The sequence below is a fragment of the Aquila chrysaetos genome, chromosome 17, assembly GCF_900496995.4.
Source record: "Aquila chrysaetos chrysaetos chromosome 17, bAquChr1.4, whole genome shotgun sequence".
In the NCBI taxonomy this organism is placed as follows: domain Eukaryota; kingdom Metazoa; phylum Chordata; class Aves; order Accipitriformes; family Accipitridae; genus Aquila; species Aquila chrysaetos.
The window spans coordinates 5,871,542-5,891,864 of NC_044020.1; the positions used below are offsets into that span (position 1 = coordinate 5,871,542).

The 20,323-nt window shown below is 39.7% G+C and overlaps 1 protein-coding gene across 1 annotated transcript in view; it reads left to right on the top strand.

Annotated features, from left to right (window-relative positions):
- The window catches only part of ALDH1L2 (aldehyde dehydrogenase 1 family member L2), a 36,455-nt gene that overhangs the window by 9,151 nt on the left and 6,981 nt on the right, over window positions 1-20,323 (top strand). Inside the window, 14 exon segments of the mRNA XM_030041070.2 lie at window positions 4,839-5,004; window positions 5,850-5,951; window positions 7,512-7,601; window positions 8,606-8,740; window positions 9,140-9,265; window positions 10,686-10,777; window positions 11,648-11,795; window positions 12,541-12,660; window positions 13,827-13,954; window positions 17,818-17,968; window positions 18,692-18,762; window positions 18,868-18,973; window positions 19,378-19,465; window positions 20,229-20,322. Of these exon segments, the coding sequence (XP_029896930.2) occupies window positions 4,839-5,004; window positions 5,850-5,951; window positions 7,512-7,601; window positions 8,606-8,740; window positions 9,140-9,265; window positions 10,686-10,777; window positions 11,648-11,795; window positions 12,541-12,660; window positions 13,827-13,954; window positions 17,818-17,968; window positions 18,692-18,762; window positions 18,868-18,973; window positions 19,378-19,465; window positions 20,229-20,322 (1,617 nt within the window).

Here is a 20,323-nt window from a genome sequence, read left to right on the forward strand (position 1 = left end):
ATCGACAATCTGGAGTTTTCATAGGCAGGACACTGCTCTCATAGCTCATCCTCCACGAACACTAAATAACTATCACAACAGGGCTTGATGCAGAGCCTAAGATTTCACAGAAGGGAAGGGAAAGAGAGAATAGAATCCACAAGAATAAAACTTTATCTTGCTGTCCTCCTGAGCAATGCACAAGGCTAGATTCAAAATGTTACTGTGAAAGAACTACACTGCAATAATGACCACAGTAGACTCAGATCTAGCATTCTTGTGACAACAGAAGTGCCATTATCACAGTGTTTAAATTCAATAAGAAATTGTCTAAATATGAAGAAACAATTTTAAAAGAATCTTGCAGGCAGCATGGTGATTATCTAAAGACACAGTGTTGTAGATTCAAAACAGCAGCATATTTTGTTTTGGTTTGTTTGTTATTTTTAATCCTTAATGGAAAAAATGCTAAGCTGAAGTACTTAAACAGAGGAGTGAAGGAGACTATTAGAGACATAAGGAAATCCTTCAAAAAGTGGCAGTTGTGTCCAAGTGGGGAAAAACTCTGGCAAATCAGGTGAAAAATGAGAGTAAAGCAGTCCAGAAAAGAAATAAAAAACCAACTTTTAAAGGCATAAAATTGAATAATAACAATTTTCCCAAATACATTAAAGGTGGGAGGTATGTAGGGTGATATAGGTGTTTAATTTTAAAAAGGTGCTTATCAAAGAGAACACCATAGTAGGAAATCTGTATTGGTATTCAGGATGGAGGAGCTTAAGATGTTACTACCATGCCCTTCTTTGTGTAGAATAAGTCAGAACAATTCTCGAGCTGAACTGTGAGTAGAAGAGATTTTAGATAAACTGACGAATGAATAAAAATCTCTTCTCGGGATCAGGGGACTTTCAAAGTTTCTGCAGGTTTGGGACAGCCTACAGTGTTTCTGTTCCTTCAGATTGTGATAGTGCAGGAGACGGGAAAACAGCAAGAGCAATACCAGTTTTAAAAGGGCTGAAAGGGAAAGCCAGGAAACTTTAGACCAGTCACTCTGATTTCAATATGTAATAAAGAATACACTTTCTACACAAATGGGTAAATGTGATAATGTGAAAGTGAGATTAAGAAAATGAGAGGTCAAATTCAAAGTTAAAAAACATAAGGTAATGCACATAAGGGGAAAAAAACCTGACTATATGTAAGCAATAATAACATTTAGGTTAATTGTTGTTACTCAGAAAACAGACCATGGAAGGATCTTAAATACTGTCTGCATCTCAGTCAGAACATGAAGGAACTAGAAATGCTTCAGAAAAGGCTAAGAAAGATAGTCAAAGATATAGAACAGCTTCCACATGGCAGGAGACAAATCTAGGGAGTCTTCAGATGGGAAAAGAGGTCATTGGGAAAGAAATATGTATCCTAGCAGTGTATTAAGCCATGAAAGAAATGGGAAGGTAAATAAGGAACTATTGCTCATTCTTAATCAAAAGTTAGGGGGCAGCCAGCAAAGAGATCAGGTAGTGGAATTTGACTTAATGAAGGAGCGTATTGGGTTTATGTGGCGGGGTTTTGGTAGCAGGGGAGGGGCTGCAGGGGTGGCTCCTGTGAGAAGGTGCTAGAAGCTGCCCTGGCTCTGAGTCAGACCTGCCGCTGGCCAAGGCCAACCACAATCAGCGACGGTGGTAGCACCTCTGGGAGAACATATTTAAGAAGGGGAACCTGCAGTGGGGGAGGAGATTGGAATGTGAGAGAAACCCCTGCAGACAGGAGCAAAGGAAGAGCGTGAGGAGTCCTCCCCCTGAGGAGGAAGGAGCGGCAGAGACAACGTGTGAGGAACTGACCCCAACCGCCATTCCCCGTCCCCCTGTGCTGTTGGGGAGGAGAGCTGAGCCCAGGAAATAGGGAGGGGTGGGGGGAAGGTGTTCTCAGATTTGATTTTACTTCTCATTATCCTACTCCGATTTGATTGGTTACAAATTAAATTGATTTTGGTTTTTTCCCCAAGTCGAGTCTGGTTTGCCCATGACCATAATTGGTGAGTGATTCCCCCCTGTCCTTATCTTGACCCACGAGCTTTTCATTATATTTTCTCCTCCCCATCCCACCGGGGGCAAGGAGCGAGCGAGCGGCCTTGTGGTGCTCTGTTGCTGGTTGGGCTTAAAGCATGGCAAGGAGGTACTTTTACTCCATGCAGTTTGTTATTAAAATGTGGAACTGCACATCTAGAGAGTCTAGAAGGATGCTTTCATGGAGGAAAAGTTCATCAAGATCTATTCCACAGGAAGATGGAGATACAAACTCTCTTTCAGGAAGTTCTGGAGGTTTCCAGAAAGGGGAATGTATCCCAATGGTGTATCACCAAATCTTGCTCTATTTTGCATATTCCTTCTGTACGCTTCTGCTCCTGCCCTTCTCAGGTAAAAGCCATCGTCCTAAGACATTTAAACTAAGCTAGGATTTGGCCTTGGCTGACCATTCTCTCGTCGCACCCCTTGCTCTCATCACAACTTCTTTCATATGTTGTGGCTACAGCCCTGGTGCTGATCAGACCCTTTCCAGTGTGACTGAGGAAACCCGTGGGAATTAGGCATGGCTGAAGGGGCTCCAGGCACAAACACGGGCCCTCGGCCTCTGAGGGTTCCTCAATCCATCCTTTACAGCCTCTTCCAGCTGCTGCCACTTTGTTATGAGCAGCCGTCTGCAGAGGGAGCTGGTGGACAGAGGAGGCTGTAGTTACCATCCTGTCACCTACTCCGCATCAGGGATATTTGCCCACTGTACCTTCTCCTCCAGTGCCATGCTGAGAACATCCACTTCTCACCAGGGTGCTCTTTTGGAATTTTTACATAATAAAAACCAGAAGAAATGCTGCTTAAATGTGTGAAAGATCTGATATGGGCTAGCCAAACTTCTGTAAGCATTCACTTTTTTTATACCTGCCAACTTCCACTGTTTAACATCTTTGTCGGTGACATGGACAGTGGGATTGAGTGCGCCCTCAGCAAGTTTGCTGACAACACCGAGCTGTGTGGTGTGGTTGACACGCTGGAGGGAAGGGATGCCATCCAGAGGGACCTGGACAGGCTTGAGAGGTGGGCCCATGCCAAGATCATGAAGTTCAACAAGGCCAAGTGCAAGGTCCTGCACATGGGTCGGGGCAATCCCAAGCACAAATACAGGCTGAGCGATGAGTGGATTGAGAGCAGCCCTGAGGAGAAGGACTTACGGGTATTAGTGGATGAAAAACCGAATATGACCCAGCAATGTGGGTTTGCAGCCCGGAAAGCCAGCCGTATCCTGGACGGCACCAAAAGAAGCGTGGCCAGCAGGTCGAGGGAGGGGATTCTCCCCCTCTGCTCCCCTCTCGTGAGACCCCACCTGCAGTACTGCGTTCAGCTCTGGGGCCACCAACATAAGAAGGACATGGAGCTGTTGGAGCGAGTCCAGAGGAGGGCCACCAAGATGATCAGAGGGCTGGAGCACCTCTCCTGTGAAGACAGGCTGAGAGAGTTGGGGTTGTTCAGCCTGGAGACGAGAAGGCTCCAGGGAGACCTTACTGCTGCCTTCCAGTGCCTAAAGGAGGCCTACAAGAAAGCCAGAGAGGGACCTTTTACAAGGGCTTGTAGTGACAGGACAAGGGGTAATGGCTTTACACTGAAAGGGGATAGATTTAGATTGGATGTAAGGAAGAAGTTCTTCACTGTGAGAGTGGTGAGGCACTGGAACAGGTTGCCCAGAGAGGCTGTGGATGCCCCATCCCTGGAAGTGTCCAAGGCCAGGTTGGATGGGGCTTTGAGCAACCTGGTCTAGTGGAAGGTGTCCCTGCCCATGGCAGCGGGGTTGGAACTAGATGATCTTTAAGGTCCCTTCCAACCCAAACATTCTATGTTTCTATGATTCTCCAGTTGTCTTTGGAGTTTGCCCCTTGTTCTGCACGAATGTGTGCTTTACCCTTTTTGATAATGTACTTTTCAGTGCTTACAATTAATAATGAATTTTCATGGGTATAAGCCACATCTCAGATGATCCTGTTACAACATGGACTGCCAAGGGAATACTTACAAGAGATGTGTCTTACTGCAAGTTGCGTTGGTGTTTGCATGCAGACAAATGGTTACAAGCAAGCAGGAAAGATATATCCCTCCATTTCTGGCTGCTCCCTTAAACACACTTCCGTTTGATTTTCCATCATTCTGAGGCACATACAGCTCCAAACGAGAATTGGAAAATCTAAGTGGCTGAAGTTCGCTTCAGATTCAGAGGCAGATCCTGAGCTGATGTAAATCAGCATAGACCTATTGTAGAGCAGTGCCATGTTCATGCACAGCAGCTGAGAATCTGGCTGGATGCAAATTCCCTTAATAACTTTTCCTTAAACAATTGCATATCCATCATTTTCCACTCTGAGTTTAGCTCTTTTTCAGCTGTGCAACAGCTGTACTTCCCTTGCTGACCTACAGGTTAAGTTGTGAGGCTTAGCTAATTACAGTAAGCAACCATGAATTATTAAGATAATATGCTGTCTAGATGCTTCCATCTTTCAACTTATGTCATAACTAGTGCACACCTTTTGCTCTGTGTGTCTTTCCACTAATACTTTAAAAATAATTATCACAATGAACTGTGTGATAGACACCCTGGATTCAGTTGCAGCATTTCTTATGTCGCTTTGTGGAAATCACACATCAAGAGTATCAAAACTGTGGGTTCCTGACTATGAAATGAGCAATGAATTAAAGACGGTTAGGATTTTCTTTTCTATCTACCTAAAGTAAATGAATGTGTAACAGATGGGTTGATATCCCTGACTACTTTCATACTGTCTGTATTTACTGTAAGGCTTTTTTTATGTCCAGGACTTTAATTCAAGGAGATAAGAAAGCAGGATTTACTATTTTTTGGGCTGATGATGGTTTGGACACTGGACCAATCCTTCTGCAGCGAGAATGTGACGTTGGCCAAAATGATACTGTGGATGACCTGTATAACCGGTTTCTCTTCCCAGAAGGAATAAAGGCTATGGTATGTTTACCTGTACTAAATATCAACATTTTAAGCGGAAAAGAAAAGCATCTGCTGGAGTTTGAAAGCAAAGGAAATATAGACAAGATGCATGCATTCGGAAAGACAGAGGTTGTGGTGCTCAGTTGAATCCTAGACTTCAGTGGAGCCGTGCTGCTTCACGACAGCTGAGGAGGTGGCCTCAGAATATTTGTTGCTGGCAGCAGGCAAAACATATCCTGTTTCCACAGAAGGCAAGAAGTCGAATTTGTCTGGAGTGTGGCTCTTTCCACAGATTTCTTGAATGTTTTTACATGATGAAATTTTTTAAAGGCTCAGGGAGAACAGAAAGTTAAGGTAAGGTTGAAAAAAAAAAAGGCGGGGGGGGGGTGTTTAAGTTCAGAGCCCTGGTGGATTGGCTTTGGATTTTGTACGCTTGTCCTTTTTTGTATTGTTTTAAAATGAAGAAATGAAAATGCATAAAAAATACTCAGCATGGATCGTTAGAGAAATTTTTTCTCTCTCCATTTAAATGCAGAGAAATAACTTTTTGCAGAAAGAAAAAGGAAAGAATTGAATGCAATCATACAGAGCCACATTCTAGTCTGCAGAATTTAGGCAGCTGCTATATGTTTGGTGACTAGGTACTCCCATCAAATTTCTGAGGCTATTTCTTTTGTCAAAGAAGTTTAAGCGTATACATATGTTAATCAGTGCATCACTGGTCCCCTAGATTTTGGAAATCCTAGGTTTTAAAAATAAACCGGTTCCCCTTGTGGCAGAAAGTCTTTTGCTGTCATTCACAAGTATGACTGAGGAAAAAAGGCAAACCAAGCTAACACTAAATCTGTTACTTTTTCACTTAGGTGGAAGCTGTACATCTAATTGCTGATGGTAAGGCCCCTCGTATACCTCAGCCTAAAGAAGGGGCAACATATGAAGGGATCCAGAAAAAGGAAAATGCAGAGGTAGTGTTAAATAGAACTGTGCTTTGTGCATATCACCAGAAAAGTTATCAACTCAGATCACAGTAGTAGTGATATGAAGTTAAGATTAATTTCAACTTAGTTGTTTCCCCACCTCTTATTCCTGGGATAACTCCAAGAATGCATGTAATGGAGCCCCAGGTTAAGTTCCTATTTCCTTTCAGCAGTTACATATATTTAGAAACTTGGTGTTCTACCTGGGATCATCTACACACGGCTAGATGGCAGCTGCACCTTCAATGGATTCTTAATATGTTACCATACTTTTAAATACAGTACTGAATGAAGATAGCTCTCTTTGTTTACCAACAGTCCATACTAAATTCTCTACCAGAAATAGATTTGATGTTAGCAAAAGCAAGTGTTGGCACCTTTCCTGTTGGCACCAGGAAAAAAAAATATAGGTCATGTAAACAAACAACAGATAAAAAAATATTTAAGCACCCATATAAGAATTATATAAGCACCCCCACTGCATTAGCTGGATCTTCTTTGTGGTTGGGAAGGCCACCATAAAATGATAGTGAATGCTGCCTTTAATACCTTCTTTTCCTTTTCTAGACCAGTGCAAAAGTTTTTTAAAAAAATAAAAAGTAAAAATTATTCCAACAATTTCAATCTCTTGTCCATGGTGACTATAGTCCTTTCCACCTGAAATATTGTAGGTGATGCTTTTTATCATATTTCAATTCCTGCCTTACCTTAGAAACAAATAGCTTTGCATAAGGATATTTTTATTCATTCATAAGGAGCTTCCTTGGGGTGAACTAGCTTAATCTTCCTGCTGTAAAACTCTTCTCATTGGCTTATAACTTGCTTCTAAATATTCCTTGTGCTTAAACTAAGAAGGATGCTGGGTACCTGAGATTTGTTATTTAATAGCTATTCTGATTCTTTAATTAATTTTGTACATATACTCACAATATTGCAAAGATAAAGGAATACATTTTCACTGGTTTTACATATTCAATATACATGACATTTTTAAAACATTATTTCCTTTTTCCTCAAAGTCTTGCAGGAATTGCAAGTTGTAGTGGGGACTCCATTCATGAAACAATTTATAAAGGGTTAGTAAATGATTAGAAAGTATTTTAATAAAAGTTTGTGGTTTTATTAAAGAAAGTAGGATCCGAGCAATAAATAGATCATTTTCAGCAGAAGGTGATATCCCAGATGTACACTTATTCCCATTTATACTATGCTTATTAAATTTATTAATCATAATATTAATTATTTATGAATGAATACCTAGTAGCAAGAGTTACATTTTCATTATATTAGTGTGAGAAGGAGAATCTATGATATAGACTGCACAGAACACAAGAGCGCTAAGAGCATCCAATTTGATAGGTCTTTGATGATTAGCCATCTGGAGATCACTGATTTTCCTTTATTAGACCAGACCCTTTCTGTGTTCTTAAATAAATGAACAGTTGAAAGAGAAGGAGGGAGAATTTGTAATTCTTATATAGGAAAACATTACTAACCTGATTTATGCCTAAACAGAGAAGAATTACCTGGCATGTCTTGATTTCCTAGATCTCCTGGGACCAACCTGCAGCAGCTTTGCACAATTGGATTCGAGGGCATGACAAAGTGCCTGGAGCATGGGCAACAATAGATGGCCAGGTATGCTCTGAAAATCAGGAGAATATTCTTCTTTTCTATGACCTCTTTTTGATGTTTTTTATTATAAAACTAAAGGTGTCTGCACACAGGTGAATACAAATGAGAGTTACATTGCAGTAGCTCTCATTTTATGACTGTATGTTTTATATATATCTCAAACAGGCACCTAAACAAATGTACAGAACACAGTAGTTAAGATTAAAAAAAAAAAAAATTGAGCATGGTACAAAGCAATAAGTAAGAAGGGTAGAACCAAACTGTGCCAGTCATTTTGTGAAGTAGGCATACATTACAGTATAATGCAACCCATGCTGTACAGTGGGCAACATCACAGTATTAACAGCAAAGTGAAACACTGTGAGCTACTGAATAACAAAGAAGGTTTTATTTAAAGAGATTTGGGCCTAGATCATTTGTAGAAATAAATCTATCTCATTTTATCCAAAACCAACTACTTCCTTTCGGTGTATTAGAAGTACTATACATTTGATCCACATTGTACTTACATAAAATATTTTAAAAATTGCATTATCTTTCCTGCCTGTGATGTCCAGATTTTGTTACTTAACTATTAGCCATCTGCTGGTAAGTTGCTCCAAAAGCCCTGCCCTAATGTCCAGGAGCTGTTGCTGATTTGAGAGCCCAGAAAGAACAGAAATGCCCCAGAGAGGCAGTGTTCAGCATTGGCAGCCTGGGAGCAGAGCCGGACTCCACTGATCACAGTCAGGCTTCTGCCAGTCTCTTCCTCTGGGCATGCACTGACAAAAGCTCCTTCCCTTTCTGCACTGGTTCCAGCATGCACATTGTTACAGCTAAGCAGCTCTGCAGGTTTAGGCAGCTTGCAAAGTTTTACATGTCCTGGGTTGTAAAGATACAGAAATAATGTTGTAACATGTTTTCCATGTGTAAGTACTTATATTTAAGCTTCAAAACAGTATAATTTCATTATTAGAATTTTAGAGCATGTTTGGAATCTGTGCACTTTTAATTCCATTTATTTTTAGGTGGTTACTTTTTACGGGTCATCGTTACTTGATGCTTCAGTGCCTGCTGGACAAGAGCTGGCAATAAAAGGTGCTTCAAGACCTGGACTTGTAACCAAGAATGGTCTAGTCGTTTTTGGTAATGATGGGAAGATGGTAAGTGCTCACCCTGGCAAACATAAGCATGGATGAAATAACTTTAGCAAGAAGTGCAAGTAGTGTGGAATTGTCAGGCTATACAAATCCAGCTGTTAATGACAGACAGCTAATTTGTTTGGAGTTTATCAATCCTCTGCCATCCTATAGAGGAGACATTAATGTTTTGCTTCTCACTCAATCCATATTCACTTCCAATATGGATTAAAATGTACTAATACTAGGAGAGAATCTGAAAGACAGGTAGGAGTGGCCTGTGTTAAATTACCTGCATCATAGCAGCTTTCCTGCAAGCCATTTATTTTACTATTTCAATAACCATATTAATGCCTGAGAACTCTTCACGCAAGGATGTGTTACCTCCCAGATAATTTAAAATCATATCCTCTCATTTTTCAGGTACTAGTGAGAAATCTGCAGTTTGAGGATGGCAAAATGATCCCTGCATCTAAATACTTCTCTGCTGATGAGAAAACTGCCCTGGAACTTACAGAAGAGGAGAAAAAGGTGGCAGAAGATATTAGGGTAATTCAATAAACTGCTTTAGTAGGATATTACTTCAGACAAAAACATTACATACTTCTCATTATAGGCAAGGCATTACTTTTATTTAGCCATGCAAATTACTTTTTGATAAAATGTACTCAAAGAGTATGGGGTTGAATCTTTAGTTATTGGCATTAATTCAGATGGAATTGGAAATTCATTAGAGTACTTAGACATAACTTTAGAAAGTTTTCTTACAGATACGAGTGATACAAAGACAATGATTGCAGGGTCAGTTATGGTAAATATCTATGAATGATGAGGGTGGGAGTGAGGAAAAACAAATGGACCTTTGCCTCACAACAGTGAGGTTTACAACACTGACAGACTCGGACAGTTCTGAAATCCTTTCTTCACTGTGGTGTTACTCACTAGGATGTGCTCAGAGTGGTCCTGTTGGACAAGTTCCAGGGAGACTTAGAACAGCAGTCTGAAAGAGAAAAGCAGCAGTTTTCTCGCTGTACCTGTGCGTGCTGTCTCTCTTCTGCCACAGCCACGCACAAGGGGCTGGCTGGCAGAGGGATGCAGCAATGGGGCTGCTGGAGCAGAAAGCTCTCATAGCCAGAGGGGCACTTCGCTGCCTCTCATGTAATCCATCCCTTTGTAGTGAGTGTCAAGGGCTTAGCTGAAAGCCACATTTGTCATGAAAGTTTTGTGCCAGAGCAAGTGAATCACAGGTGTCTTCCCTTCTGCTGGCTCTGCTACAGGGTCAGTAACTTCTGACACAGGTCAGGCAGCTTGATGCACTAGTATTTTAAACAGCTGCTTCAAGATTACCTTGAACCTGCTTGCCAGCAGCATAAAACCTACCTGGAGCTATTGATTGAGGCACTAGCAAAAAGAAATATAAACGCTACTTCATGACACTACCTGCTTACTCTGAAACCTAATAATTAATTGAAATATTATGTTACCAGTTATTTCACTATTCACATTAGCAGAAATCTTCACCTCATGCATGCAGCTTAAACTACTTCTCAGCTCTGCCTAGGTGCCAGAAATGCCATCAATCCAGTCACAAAGTGCTCCAGGCTGTCCTTGCTTCTGCTGACAACATATTCCATAATGCAATGGGAAGTTATTATTTGGAGGCTAAAGATCTTTAAAAAACGGGCCTGAAAATTATTAGCATTATAGCATTCAGGTTTCATGCCTGATTAAGTGAAATTATCATGGACAAAATAATACTTTTTGATAAGCTAATTATGCTGAAGAATTTATTGGCTAATATCAGGTCTCCAGACGGTTCAAGACCCTCTTAAAATAATTTTCTGTTTTAGAATCCTTTGAAATAATACACGTTGTAGGCACAGATACTATAGAAAATATGGTTTGATAAATACTTCTTACGATTAAAGGATTATTCATTATTGCCTCTGTTATTTTCATGTATTATTAGGCTATTTGGAAGGGAATTTTGAGCAATGTTGCTGTAATTGAGGATTCCACAGACTTCTTCAAATCTGGAGCATCCTCTATGCATGTTGTCAGGTAAGAAATATTCAAAATAACAATATTTTGAAGCCAAAGTTAACGGAAACAAAGTTGTCATGGTGCTTTTAAGTCAGGGTTGATCAAGTAATGTTAAAAAAAAAAAATCCCCCTATGTTTTCCAATACTCTAACTATTCCCTTTCCTACCTTTGAAAATGTGATATGGTTCTGCTCCCAAAATTAGGAGATATTGACGTAATCCTGCTCATTCTATTGAAGGAAAATTCCCCTTAACTTCAGGAACATCAGCCACATGGGGGAGCATGGTGATGCTCAGACTTGTCTGCATGCGGTGACAGGTATCTCAAGACCAGGGGGCTGACTGGGAAGCTCAGCAAAGAACTCCCCAGAGGGAAAGAGGAACCTTTCACAGAAAGAATTGAGCCTATGCTTACAAGTGCACTGAGTTCATGCTGTGTTGGGTCACCTTATTTACCTTCTTTTTGCAACTCATATAGCCCAGGTTATAATATAAGACCAGCATTTCGTTTGTTTTTTTTAACAAACTGATTATTGTCCCTGTTACTTACCAGTCTCATAGAGCTCTGAATGTCCTCCATGTATTGGTTAGAGTAGTCCCATATACTGTTTTATTAATCAATACATGCTATTTGTCATTTATTTCCAAAAGTTTACCTAAAAGTATTCCAGAACTGACATTTTCTTTTCCATAACACCCCCAATTAAACCAACAGATTTCAGTAAAATTCACAACTTCTGTGCCACTATTGTCAGAGAAACACACACACATATTCACACGCATACAAACTGGTGCCCAGTTTTGACCCCTTTCGACCTTCTAATGATTCGGTTATCTGAATAGTTCTTTCATTTGTAATTAAACTTATTCTTTCTTCAAAATCTTTAGAATGCTAGAAGAGATCAAACAGAAATATAGTGGACTTCAGCTACAGAATGAAGATGTGTATATGGCCACTAAGTTTGCAGACTTTATTCAAATGGCTGTCAGAAAATTCAGAGGAGAAGACAAAGAAGAAGAGTTAGTAATTGATTATGTAAGACCTTTTATTTTGCTTTTATTGCTTATTCTTTCTTGTTTTTGGGGGGGAGGGTAAATAATGCATTCTATTAGACTGCTTGATGCAGTAGGAAAAGCAAACAAATATTTGGTCATACAAACTCTTCTTTGTGACTTTTTTTTTCAGCTTTTATATATGTGCATTTTGGAATGGAAGTATATATGTAATGTCACTTACAGTGTACCAGAAACCAGAGGATCAAGAACATGCAGTAGAGTAGATCACACGTGGGCAGATATTCCTACCTCCCTTGCACCCTCCTGCCAGTATGCTTCAATGAGAACAGTTTTGGAGCTTCTGCTTTCCTGAGGCAAACAATGCTAGATTTTTCTCCTAATAGTCTGTTTGAAAACTTTGTGTGAAAGGAGGATTGCATGTCTTTTAAGTCATTAAGTAAGCCAGGATTTCTTGAATTTGGGAATTATGCATTTGATTGAAGTCCATGAGGACCAGCCTTAACCAGGGCTTAGTATTGGTTTGAACAGAGAGATCTGATGATAAAAAAAACAGAAATCTGCTTAACTATCTCAGAATATGGTCACTGGTGTTCACGGAGAATATGATTTCCATTTCATTTTAGTCTTTTGTCCACTTCTAACAGCCATATGTACATTGTAAAATGTGGCTGGATGGTGTCTGAAGATATCAAAAGCTTGTTAAGCTACATTAAAATCTTAGTTATTAAAAGTTTAAATTAATTTGTTGTTTATTTCACTCTTAGGTTTCAAAAAATGTGAACAACATGACTGTGAATATGCCATACCAGTGTTTCATAAATGGGCAGTTCATAAATGCTGATGATGGAAAAACATATGACACTATAAATCCAGCAGATGGATCAGTGAGTAATTTCTAAATATGATCAATACCAGTTTATTTCAATTTCTTTGCCTATTAAAAAATCTAAACAACTAACTGAATATTGCCAATTTCAAAATCATACAGTACACATTAAACAACCCCTAGAAATAATTTGACATTTCCATTTACTTCTCAGTCTGTATATTTTATGGTTTTTGCATTTCAGTCAAGCTGCACAGTAAAAATAACCTGCTTCGACTTCAACTATTATGTCAATTTCCATACCCAGCCGTATGTTTTACCTTGGTTTCATTCTTGTTTAGCTTTGCAAACAAAAATTGCTGTAGTTTAGTTGCTAAAGAAGGATAGGATACTGTATAAATTTCCTGTCAGTCATCAACTTCAGTTTTTACTTTACTTTTTTTTTCGCAAGTCTGATGTCTTAGGGCAAGTGTAACTTTAAAATATCCTTCTAAATTCCCACTAAGAAAAATGACTCTTCAGTAGGAAAATATATGCAGTTGCACTTCGGCCCCGAACTACTGAATCTTGGTTGAGCAACTCATAACTATGTATTATAAATAGGAGTAGTGACTCTGGTGTCCATGTAATTGCCATTTAATTCTGGAGTAAATAAATTCTGCTGAAATCAATACCACAAATTTCATTGTCATTAGAAGTCAGACTCTGGTACTTTTCCTGAAACTCATTATGGAATTGAATAAAAGTCATAACAATTCTGTGTTAGAATTTACAATGTGTGTATTTATAGAACCCAATCATCATAAAATACTATGTGTATATGGTGCCTTATGGTAACAGAAGCTCCATTCCTGAGAAATGGAACATGCAGGAGTCATTTTAGCATGTTTGGGTATTAGATCATAATACCACCTATAAAGACTTCCAATTTTTGTAATGCCACATTGATTTTACATCTGGAAAGAGAGAGTGAAATCAAGTAGTATGATGGACCTTGATGTGAAGAGGGAGATAGATCTAGGAATAGAGAGTCCCTGTAGTGTCCTCCAAGTTCTGCCACCTCAATTGTTTCTGAACTTTTTGCAGCCTGACTCACCCATGCCAACTGCTGGGCTTGAGGATATTAAGTATTTGCTAACACCCAGTCAAGAAGTTTGGGAGGCAGGAGTAACACTCTGCATCCCAGCCTTTCAGTTTGAGCTAACGCAATGCTACCTTTGACAGATAATAGCCAGTGTATCTTCTGCTTCGTTGGCTGATGTTGACAAGGCAGTAGCAGCAGCAAAGGAGGCATTTGAGAATGGTGAATGGGGAAGAATGAATGCAAGGGAAAGAGGGCGACTCATGTACAGGTATGTCAAAGGCAGTTTGTGTTTGTTTTGTTTTCTTAAATCTTATTGTTTTGTTCCTTTGAAGAATTGTTGCATACGTTTTCCGAATATAATGGATATTCATAATCCCACTGTCAGAGGAACCAGACCAGTCATCTTTTCATCCCCTAATTTACCTCAGTGTACTGGCCCCCAGTCTTAGCTGGCTAAGCTTTCTTGTGGCAGAGAAAAATCTTGTGATGTCTCACTGCTACCATTTTTTTTTTAATTATTTATGAGCGGAAACAAAGAATTTGAGGCAAATGTCTTTTAAATACTTGATGGCTTCATTTAATCTATATGGTTTTTGTTGCAAGGATTGAAAACTCCATTGTAAAGTCCAAATCCTTCTGTATAAATGAGGCTAAGTTTTACAGACAGAGTCTACCTAGGTTAGGTAGACAGAGACTTTTGACCTTGCGAAGTCTGCCTGCGTCTGTGCTCCATACAGTAAACATACAGCCACATTGCCACTAATTTTGAAACACACTGTAACTGATGCTAGATTTTCCAGGATCATAACCCAGCATACTTCTCACCTGGCTAAAGACCCATTCTAGGAGATGTGATATGGTCTGTTGTGGAAGAATTGTCCTGCGTGGAAACACTCTAAGCTGAATCCCACATTTATCTGAGACACTTCCAGCTCAGTATTTCTTATTTGTATTTGTTTTACTGTGTCAACCCTAGATAATGCCTGGCTCTTTTTTTGGCTCTGTTGTTATTATTTCAGAAGATAAACAGAGGTTATGCTGAGTGAATCATTTTAGTGGTGGTTTCTGATCCTTGAAGGGCAAGAGGTGGTCTTGGAAGGATGAAGATGCTAGCTACCTATTGTGAGGGCGGTACTGGAGGCAGCTAATAAAAGCCAAATTACTATGGACTCTCCATATGCAGTGTGATGCTTCTGGTGCCTTACAGCAAGTGCAGGGAGAACACTGTCTTGTAGACTTGAGATGACTAGAAGCTCCAGAGCTTCCCTATAAAGAAAGCCTCTTTTGTGGAGGTACATGAAGCATTTTCACTGCTTTTTCTTTTCCAGGACATAAAAAAGAGTAAGTAGAGTAGAGATGAGTAAAGGAGAAGATCACTACTCCTGATCGCCACAGGTCCACATTTAGCTAATGAGATGATGGAAAATCAATCGTCAGCACAGAGGAGGAGATGTACTAGGCAAATTTGGTTCCTATTCAGTGGGTGGAGGGCTTAGTTACTGTGCTTGACATAGCAGCTGGCTTTGAAGATGTTAGGATCTTGAACAGAGCTGAAACTTCCTGCCCCAAGGAGCTCATGAAGTAGTAGGTCCTGGGTATCAAACACCATTTTTCTGCAGGCTGTAGTCTGCAGGCTCATCAACATTACTATTGGATGTCCTGGGGAAGTCAATTGTGCTGAGGAGACTGCATATATATCTACAGGGAAGAGAAGGAATTTTTTTCACCTTCAAAAAAAATAATCTTCAATAGTATGCCCATAACTGCTGCTATATTAAGCCTTTATTGTGCTGTGCCAGGAGGCTAGCCCTGGACACCAGAACAGGCAGCAGAAGAAGGATCAGTGACACAGTAAGCAGCTGCAGGATGGTAGCAGACTATGTATTTGGATGGCAAGACAGTCTGGCAGTTTGGCTGGGTGCAGGGGTGGGTCACTGCCCTTCCTTTTATTGTTGCACACTGCTCTTTGCATAACTTCTGTGAGGATTTGGAAACTGAAGATCCAGCTGATTTAGAGGTTTGGAATATGCAACTAGAAGATGATCCTGTCCTCATAAGGCTGGGCTTCGCCTAGCAAGACAGTAGGGAGTAGGGAATCCATTGCATGTCTGTGCTCTGGCAGCACGGGTCTGTGTCCGCTGGTAGTGTATGCAGCAGATCATTTCTTACCACATTAACAGAGCTGTAATTTTTACTTTGTTGAATGCCTTGGATGTAAATTCCCCTCCTCTCTTTTACCATATCCATATGGACCAAGTAGATGTAATTAGAAATAAAAAAGTATTGTAAAATGTGTGGCATTTTTTAAGACATTGCAGGCATCTTAGCAAAAGAGAATGAAAGCAAACCTGAAAATTCTGCTTGTCTTATAATGTGACCAGGCCTTTGAAAAAGGCCTGCAGGACTGTAAAAAACTTGAGTGATCATCACAACAGAAAATGGGTGAGTCAGAACTCATATTAAAATTAAATACGGTCAATCACTTAAATTTTTCACAAGTGTGCACAGATTCAAAGCATGTACAAACTTGAGTTTAATTTGTATTAGGAACATAGGGCGCTTTAGGAATGTAGAGCACTTGAGAGCCCAAGTTAATTCTGCCCTAAAGAGAAACTTTTAAGGTCTTAGAACTACTGCTCTTTGTTTTACACTTGAAAGATTTGCAAGCATATGGAAAATATAACTCCCCTACACTGCATAGATTATTCCTGGATTAAACTCTTCTCTGCTTAGGCTACTGGCTCTCTAGGATAGCTGTACCAGAGTGTTCATGTTGCAAACCATCCCCAGTGTAAATGAAATACCACACTGGTCCACTTCAGTTCAAACATGGCCCCCTTTTCTCCGGTCTCTGGTCAAACTAGAGTTTTTTCGTGCTGAACCAGAGGGGAGGTTTGTACCGTTAAAGCCCATAGCTCTGCTACTTTGTCTTAAGAGGAATTGTTGATAGAAGATATTAGGCGAGCATTAAATGGAACTTTCTCCTTTATCCCTGACATGCCATATCCATTCTTTTACACACTACTGCTGATGCCGTGACCTGTAGCTGGGTCTCCAAGATACAGTTAAGTATTAAAGAGCATTTTTCCACGTCTCTGCAAATGCTTTAAATGGGGAGAATTTACATAATGGAAAAATAGGTTTCACACCCAGTTTTGCATACTCTTTACAGGGTCTAAAATGCACTTGGTTAAGCTCTTAAAATCACATGGCGCATTGATTATACATCTGAGTACCAAAAAACGGAGAGAAGCTTAAGAAAAACATTGATGCATCTGTTTCACTGCCATGTGAGAGATCGAAGACCTGAATGTAAACATTTGTTCATGAAAACAGACCTTTCTGCCTGAGCAGGGGACCACCACAAATTACAAGAGATCCTCATAAGTATAGGTATCTGTCTGTGCAGATGCATTTTTGAGACACTCTGATAGCTAGCATTAACTCAATAATATTTACCACAGTCTTACTATACCTCACCGTGTTGCTTCATAAATCTAATGGATGGAGAACTTGAGGCCCAAGGAGACCATGGGCCAGATTTCAAATGTACTAAGGCATGTAAAATTCAAATTGCATTACAGGTTAGGAGCTCTCTCTTTGGACATATGAGTGCCTTTGAAGCATCTAACACTTAAGTATTTTAGTCCAAGTTCAAACAAATACAAAACAGCATTATGAAGCTAGGTTTCCCAAATCTTAAGCTAGGACTCTGAGTACTCCTTCTCAGTACTTCTGATGACTTGACATTTCTTATGTTATTGTGTATTTGCTTTCGGCTTACTTGTCTGATTTTCTATAATTGGCTCCTTGTAGTACAACAGAAAAAGAGTACAAATTTTCTAATTATTATTTTAGTTACAAAACCGTAATTGAACAATCAGGTAAGTTTTCACTGTTCATGTCTTCATCCAGTGTCTACTACAGTCAATGTGAAGACATCTGCAGACCTTAACAGACAATTCTTCAAGCTCTTACTGATATTAATGAGCAGTGGCTCCAGTGCTCCACCTCCACATTCAGTGGGAATGCAATTTTAATTACGGTTCTTTGCCATACCAAATAGAATTTTGGCTGTCAGTGGTTAATGTCACTCCTCTTTGATGTGGATTTGTAATGTTTTTATTAAAGACTTGCAGACCTGATGGAAGAACATCAAGAAGAGTTAGCAACAATAGAGTCCATTGACTCAGGAGCTGTCTACACTTTAGCTTTGAAGACCCATGTTGGAATGTCTGTGCAAACATTCAGATACTTCGCTGGATGGTGTGACAAAATTCAGGCAAGTGAATATGTAAAGGGAATAATCAATGGTAGTGCTTCTCTACTTCTCTACACTTTTTTTTTTCCTGACACATTCCCAAAAAGCAGTGTTAGCAAAAGTAATCAAGGAATCAAAAAATAAAGCAAAATTCAAATTTTACCTAAAATGGGTCTCCCTGGCAATACAAAAGGACAGTATGCTTCCAGTTGGAGAATATGGATTTAAAATGTGAATCTAAATGTCTGAGAAATCAGCTGAGGTGTCACAGTGGATATGCGTGCTTAGTCAGCTCTTGATTATTCATGGAGCAGAATGTCGTTGTGGTCTTCATGCACGTTAGTGCAGATACTTGTGTGCTATGTTACATTCTGACCAAGGCTGCTGAGTTTGCTTGATGGCACAGCACGTGGCATAGGTTCAATAGCATTTCCTCAAGTATCTTTAAGATCCACAATCAAGAATATCATTCAGCTTTTTTTCGTCCATAGTCCCTCACTTTATGTTCTTCCATACTTTTGTGATCTATGTTTTGATTTCATCCAGCTGAAAATCAGGAGTTGACTACAGTATCCACAGTAGGAAATCATACAGTAGAAGCATCCCTGCCCCTTTCTTTGATGCAAAAATGCTTCTGGTTTTGAAGCCTACTCTGTGACTTTCCAAAACACACTTACATGGCAAATATATTTGTAATAAAAACGATTAAACAGTACCAAGACTTGTCCCTCCTCTGTCTTTTAGGGTGCTACAATTCCAATTAACCAGGCCCGGCCAAACCATAATCTAACATTCACCAAGAAAGAGCCAATAGGGTAAGTGTCAATTTTTTCTTCTTAGTGACAGCCTTGACATACAGAAAAGCCATTCAAATGCTGCCATCAAAAAAGTAATCTTTCCCTGTTTTTCCCTACCTGAAGTGTCTGTGCAATAGTTATCCCCTGGAATTACCCACTGATGATGCTTGCATGGAAGAGTGCAGCATGCTTGGCTGCAGGCAACACACTCGTACTCAAGCCAGCTCAGGTAAAAATGAAAAGGAATGTACAGATGGCTCAGGTCTTCCTCTATTTGTTCAGGCAAAATAATTCAGGCAATCTAGCGGATTTCACCCATAGATTGACCTGTCACATGTACCCATAGGTTGACCGTGTCATATGTTTTAAAGTGCATGTATAATAATACAGATTGCATGTATAATAATACAAATTGCCATGATGATACAAAGTACTGATTGTCTTCGGTTCTGCTCTGATGCTACTCTCATTTTCAAGAATGAATTCTTTTCTACAAGAAGCCATCACTTTTAATTTGTCAATACTGTGAGTAAGAAGATGAATATTGTATCAAAATTAAGATGTATTGAATGTAAAAGATATCATCGTGCATTTAATTAAAATAGGACACCTAATCTAAATGTTTCCACTTAGGTCACACCTCTGACTTCCTTGAAGTTTGCAGAGCTCTCAGCTAAAGCTGGATTTCCTAAGGGCGTTATAAATATTCTGCCTGGCTCAGGTAAAACTTCAGCTAATCATTTTTCTGGCAAGATAATGTCATGCTAAAACTGGTGAACTATCATTTTACCTTTTTGAAGACCTGTTACATAAGTGCATGTATCTTCATAGGTAGTGGGCTTGCATCTATGTCATACAGCAATTTCACGTGTTTCCAGAACAGAATTGGAAAAATCTATATGTCATCTATATGTCACTCTAGCTAGTGGTAAAAGCTTTCAGCCTATATACCCTCTACAAGTTCACACGAATAGCATGAACACTCTGAAGAAGAATGTATTACAGAGAAACATGTTTCACTTGATTCATTTTTTTTCTCCTAATCTCATCATCACTTGGAAGTATGTAAATGTGACTGTGAGACCTAGAGCAAGCTGATAAGATGCGTATTGGTCACTATAGGTAAGTCATGGACCAGACCGTGTTACCTGATGTCACCATTTTCCTCTTTCCCCTAAGGAAGAAAAGTGACAAAGTAACTGTATGGGGCAGGCTCTGTTACAAATTAGATTGTTACACTCTACAGTGGAATATTAGGAAGGAAGTTCTTCAGTCCACATGGGGGAATTTGGAGACACTAATGTCATCCAAGTTAACTAATATATTTTTCATAGTCGTATGAATAAAGCTGAAAATGTAGATAAGTATGTGATATTGTACTTGACTGACATATTGTTAGCTCTTTCTGTGTTACAGTCCTGCTGCTGGAGTAGTAAAAATTGCCTGTGTACTGTCCAGTTAAACTGTTTTCCTCACCCCAATAGGTGGCTTAGTGGGACAGCACCTGTCTGAACATCCAGATGTTCGCAAAGTTGGATTCACTGGTTCAACACCAACTGGTAAACAGATCATGAAGAGG